A 5,525-nucleotide genomic window follows, 5' to 3' on the forward strand; every position below is an offset into this window, starting at 1 on the left:
AGATTTCTGCTTTTTTTGAGTTGGCACTGATGTGTTCTGCAGTTAGAAGCATCAACTAATCAGGAACTTAATCATCAAGCCCCGCTGTTTAATCTTCATTCTAAGATCCTATGTCGTGTTCTTCACGTTCAGTTAATGGTATTCTATCTCTGATTCTGTTTCTAGTTAGTTTCACTTTATTTTATTTTTTGAGCTTGAAGGGATCGCCTTCCTGTTACTTGTATCTTTTATCTTTTATTTTTTATGTAATTTTTTTTAAATAGGCAGAACAAGAGACAGATGAGGTTTACGCTCAGATCACTTTGCAGCCTGAAGCAGATGTGAGTAAATGCTTTGTTGTTCATTCATTTCTTTTTATTGTTGCTTATTTCATATCTTTTTTTCCCCATTGATAGATTTGCTTAGGAAATAGGAATGAAAACATATAATATAATGTAATTATTTAGTTATATTAGTGCCTTGTATAGGTCTCAGGCTTTGGATATTTTCTAAATTATTTAAAAGGGTGAAGAGTGATGAGATTTTTTAACGGACCTGAGGAAAATAATTGGTTTCTCAAATAGTCTTTGTGCAATCTTATGTTATCATTACAGCAAAGTGAACCTACAAGCCCTGATCCCTGCCCAACTGAGGCTCCAAAGAGGACAGTTCATTCCTTTTGTAAGATTTTAACGGCATCAGACACAAGCACTCATGGAGGGTTCTCTGTTCTGCGAAAGCATGCCACCGACTGCCTGCCACCATTGGTAATAAGTTTGGTTTAATTCTACTAATAATGATCCTTGTTAGACTGTCACATTATGGTGTTTGATTGAAACTCTGTTTCTATTCATTTCAAATAGGATATGAGTCAAGCAACCCCAACTCAGGAGTTGGTGGCCAAAGATCTTCATGGGTATGAGTGGCGGTTCAAGCATATATTTAGGGGTAATGGTTTCATGTCATTTTAGATTTGCTTTCTTAACATGTTATGGGTTTGGCAGACATAAATATACCTCTTAAGTATAACATTTGTTATTCCTTTGTTGATCTATTTTTAACTTGTAATTCCAATGATCAGGGCAACCACGGAGACATTTACTTACAACAGGGTGGAGCACCTTTGTTACTTCCAAGAGATTGGTTGCAGGAGATGCTTTTGTTTTTCTCAGGTACTTTGACTTTTTGAACTATGTTTCGTGTTGTGTTATGTGTGTGTTCAGGTGTGCCATTCTTGCAGGATCTTTGGTTGTAACTGCATTGGCATTTTTTTATAGAGGTGATAATGGAGAACTAAGGGTTGGGGTTCGGCGGCTTGCTCGTCAACAAAGTACAATGCCTTCGTCTGTGATATCGAGCCAGAGCATGCATTTAGGAGTGCTTGCTACTGCTGCTCATGCTGTTACAACTCATACCCTCTTTGTTGTATACTACAAGCCAAGGTTTAATATTCTTACTTGGTTTAAACATGGTTGACAGTATTAGTTTATTATACTGGTTATTATTGGGTCTGAATTTCATTTCTCTGCCGTTGTTCAGGACAAGCCAATTCATAATTGGGGTTAACAAGTATCTGGAGGCTATTAAAAATGGTTTCTCTGTTGGCATGCGTTTCAAGATGAGATTTGAGGGAGAAGAATCACCTGAGAGAAGGTATGTTTGTGTCTATGTGTTATGCTGCAACACCTATCTTCTTCTTAGATCCTTTTTACCTATTGGGATTTCTTTTTTCAAAATCAGGTTCACCGGTACCATAGTCGGGGTTGGAGATATTTCCCCACATTGGTCAGAATCTAAATGGCGGTCCTTGAAGGTTGGTTCGAAATCCTGTATCCTGACTTATTTCTTTTCTTGTTTATATATTAGTCCAACCCAACTATTTCTCCTTTTAGATTCAATGGGATGAACCTGCAACAATACAGAGGCCAGAGAGAGTTTCTCCATGGGAAATAGAACCATTTGTGCCTTCTGCTTCGATAAATCTTGTACAACCAGCTGTAAAGAGCAAAAGACCACGACCGGTTGATATTCCAGCTTCTGGTGTGGGAAAATTATTCTTGCAAGTATTTTTAGTAGAGTATTGGGTGCTCACTTTATTAACGTTTATTCATGCATTGAAATTGTAGAAATTACTACAAATTCAGCTGGTTCAGCCTTCTGGTGTCGTGGGTCAACCCAATCTCATGAACTGACCCAAGTAGGAAGCACGGTGGAAGTCCAAAGCAGTGAAAGTCAAGTTATGTGGCCAATTAGGCAGAAAGAAATTGATAACTGTCTTGCCAATAGCAGTGGAGGCTATAACTCAAGGACTCGGCCTGAAAATGTCTGGGCACCTTCTCCTCATGTGAATGTCTCTCTAAACCTTTTTCGCGACTCAATGGATGACAACAACAAAACTGGAACACCACGGACTGTTCTTGTTGGTTATGCCTCTTCTGTTCAATCAAGGCCAAGCAATGGCCTGATGCTTGACCAAGTTGAAAAAGGAAAAAAATCTGAGACTTCCACAGGTTGCCGGTTGTTTGGGTTTAATTTGACAGATAGCACTAGTGCAGCTGGTCCCCAAGACAAGGAACAGACAAGCACGACTCTCAATGTCGATCAGAATCCTGAAACCTCAAAGCCTTCAAAGGAGCAGAAGCTAGTTGTGTCAGAGACATCAACCAAGGAGATGCAGGGTAAGCAGGGTGCTGCTACTTCCATGAGAACTCGTACTAAGGTAAACTTTGAGCTGTCTCCTGGTTTCTACCTAGATTTCTTTAATTTTTTAAGTGCCTAATGGAAACAATATCTCTGGATTCCAAAGGTGCACATGCAAGGTATTGCAGTTGGTCGTGCTGTTGACTTAACTGTGTTGAAAGGATATGATGATCTCATAAATGAGCTGGAGAAAATGTTTGATATCAAGGGAGAGCTTCATCCCCGTGGTAAATGGGCAGTTGTTTTTACTGATGATGAGGGTGATATGATGCTTGTGGGCGATGATCCATGGATGTAAGTAACATAGAAACACATCCCCAATTTATATATATATATATATATATATATATAGATATATATATTCCAGAGCTGATTTTGAGAAAAAAAAATTCCTTTATTTTAATTGTAGGGAATTTTGTAAGATGGTGAGAAAGATCTTCATATATTCAAGTGAGGAGGTGAAGAAGATGAGTGCAAGATGCAAATTTCCAGCATCATCTTTGGACGGTGAAGGGACTGTTGTAAGCTTGGATTCAGAGCATAGGTCTGAAACATGAACGTTTGAGAACTTTTCTTATTTATATATTTTAATCTTATTTTCCTTGGTTTGGAATGGTGGGAGAAGAAATGTTGGTAGTTTAGTTTGCTTAGGCTTTTTCTTTTCCTTTGTTTCTTTTGAGAGCTTTGCTCAAGGACAATACAAGAGTGAATGAAAATGCATTGGGGAAAGCAAACTCTTAATTTATGTCTAAAAAGAATAGGAAGATTTTTAGGTTTAGAAATGAAACATTTCGTTTGTGTATACCTTACTTTGTTGGGTGGTGTGGTTTCAGTGGATCAGCCTGTAAAAAATATAAATGCTTGCATTTAATTTGCACTTCAGTTCTTGTTGGTTCGTTTCCATTGGGTGCCGTACTCTGAGCTGTAGCTTTCACCATGGTCTGGCCCCTCTGGGGGAAAGCCGATGAAGAAATTGTCTCAATTGTCTTGCCTTGAGATTTCCGTTTATTTCGCTACGTTCTGGAACCAATCTCGATGGCTCTGCCTTCCTCCTGGCCAGAGGGCCCCCTGTGTGCTGTCACAACTCTAGCGGTGGCCAACTGCTGTGCTTCTGGTCCCTCTTGCGGCAGGTTTATCCACATTATGTCTGTCCTCTCAATTAAGTTGTAAAGTTTCTGGTCCTGAAATTTTTCAGATGGGACACGGCAGTAGGTTGGTACGATTGCAGGCATTCATGAGATCTCGGCTAATATTATAGCTAATCTTGTTAGGTCTCGCATCATCGTACATAATTAAGGGAACAGTTCTTGCTTATCACTTGCCCGACCGAAATTGCACCTACCAGCATTGACTAGCTTTTATAAGTTCACTGGTCCAAATCCTTGTATGGGCATGGCTACAATTGCCTTGCCTTGCCTTGCCAACAAGGGTTCTAGTTTCACCCTACTAATTGCTTTTCCCTCGATGTACATGTTAGGCCTCAACAGAGAACCAAAGCTTTTATGGATCCCATTTACATGTAAGGCGGATTGTACACGTTATAGAAGACGAAGGAAAGCCATGGGTCTTTGTAGGGCAAGAGCCAAGAAAAGAAAATCTTTATGAGCCAAAGAAGTGCTTTGGAGGAAAAATGGGTGTGCTAGAAAAACGGGCGCGGATGCAGGCATGGGTGCGAGGGGGAATGAAATAATGGGGTCTAAGGCGAGGTGGGTTAGCTGTCCCTTTTGCGAAGATGCCCAAAATGCGGAGAGGCAAACTTGGGCAAGGGGTTGTTTTCATGGAGATATTGCTTCTTCTAAAGGCAGTAACTGTCCAAATTGCGGACGGCCAAAATGGACTTCTTCTTAAGTTGGTGGAAAATCCTTTTGATGTTGACATTAAAGATTTGGGATGGCCATCATTCCTCCTCACCCCAACGATTCAACTATCCAACCCTTTTCTACTATTTTATGAGAAAAATGGATTATATCCAAGTTTTAGGTGAGAAAGAGAGGACACAACCGCCGGTCATTATCATGTATAGAAAAAACTATAGGTTAAGTTTGTTTGGTGGAATAGACAAAAATGTAATAGAATAGTTATTATGTAATAATAGAATGAGGTGTGAATAGAATATAATAGTTATTACTTCATTTGGTACGATGAATGGGATAGGACAAAAATAATTATTATAACTTATTGCAGTGTTTGGTTGGTAACAATAATTTTAAAATAAGAAAAGAATAGAAAATAAAAAGATAAAAACATCATTTATTATTTATATTACTATTTATTTTTATTAGATTTTTTAAATATTAATAATTAATCATTTAAATATAAATATTTCATTTATAATTTAATCATTAATATATTAAAATATTAATATTTTATTTAATTAAATATTATTATGATCAATTATTTTATTTTATTTTATTTTCAAATATTAATATTTGATAATTTAAATATTAATATTTTATTTATAATTTAATCATTATATTTTTAAATATTAATATTTTTATTAAATATTATTATGGTTAATTATTTTATTTTATTTTTTAAATATTAATAATTGATAGTTTATTTAAAATATTAATAATTGACCTTTAAATATTAATATTTATTTATAATTTAGTTATTAATATTTAAAATATTAATATTTTATTTAATTTAAATATTATTATGATAAATTATTTTATTTTTAAATATTAATAATTGATTATTTATTTAAAATATTAATAATTTAATCATTAATATTTTAAAATATTAATAATTTATTTAAGTTAAATATTATTATGATTCATTTTTTATTTTCTCTATTTTTATTTTATTTTTAAATATTAATAATTGGTAATTTATTTAAAATATTA

At 35.4% G+C, this 5,525-nt stretch overlaps 2 protein-coding genes across 2 annotated transcripts in view; both read left to right on the forward strand.

Moving 5' to 3' along the window:
* The window catches only part of LOC110413299 (cellular apoptosis susceptibility protein, putative / importin-alpha re-exporter), a 1,951-nt gene extending 1,892 nt beyond the window's left edge, over window positions 1-59 (forward strand). The window contains exon 2 of the mRNA XM_021424062.1: window positions 43-59. Within this exon, the coding sequence (XP_021279737.1) occupies window positions 43-59 (17 nt within the window). The remainder of the gene's footprint in view (window positions 1-42) is intronic.
* ARF11 (auxin response factor 11) lies at window positions 3-3,556 on the forward strand. The gene is made up of 12 exons (XM_021424458.2): window positions 3-138; window positions 264-320; window positions 594-746; window positions 843-927; window positions 1,061-1,151; window positions 1,257-1,421; window positions 1,519-1,632; window positions 1,720-1,792; window positions 1,872-2,019; window positions 2,106-2,698; window positions 2,786-2,973; window positions 3,089-3,556. Exons 1-12 carry the CDS (start codon window positions 136-138, stop codon window positions 3,234-3,236), a joined length of 1,818 nt encoding a protein of 605 aa, XP_021280133.1. The 5' UTR covers window positions 3-135; the 3' UTR covers window positions 3,237-3,556.
* The last annotated feature ends 1,969 nt before the right edge of the window (window positions 3,557-5,525 follow it).

Source organism: Theobroma umbraticum, unplaced genomic scaffold, assembly GCF_002168275.2.
Source record: "Theobroma umbraticum cultivar Fairchild unplaced genomic scaffold, ASM216827v3 scaffold_4.1, whole genome shotgun sequence".
NCBI classification, from domain to species: Eukaryota; Viridiplantae; Streptophyta; class Magnoliopsida; order Malvales; family Malvaceae; genus Theobroma; species Theobroma umbraticum.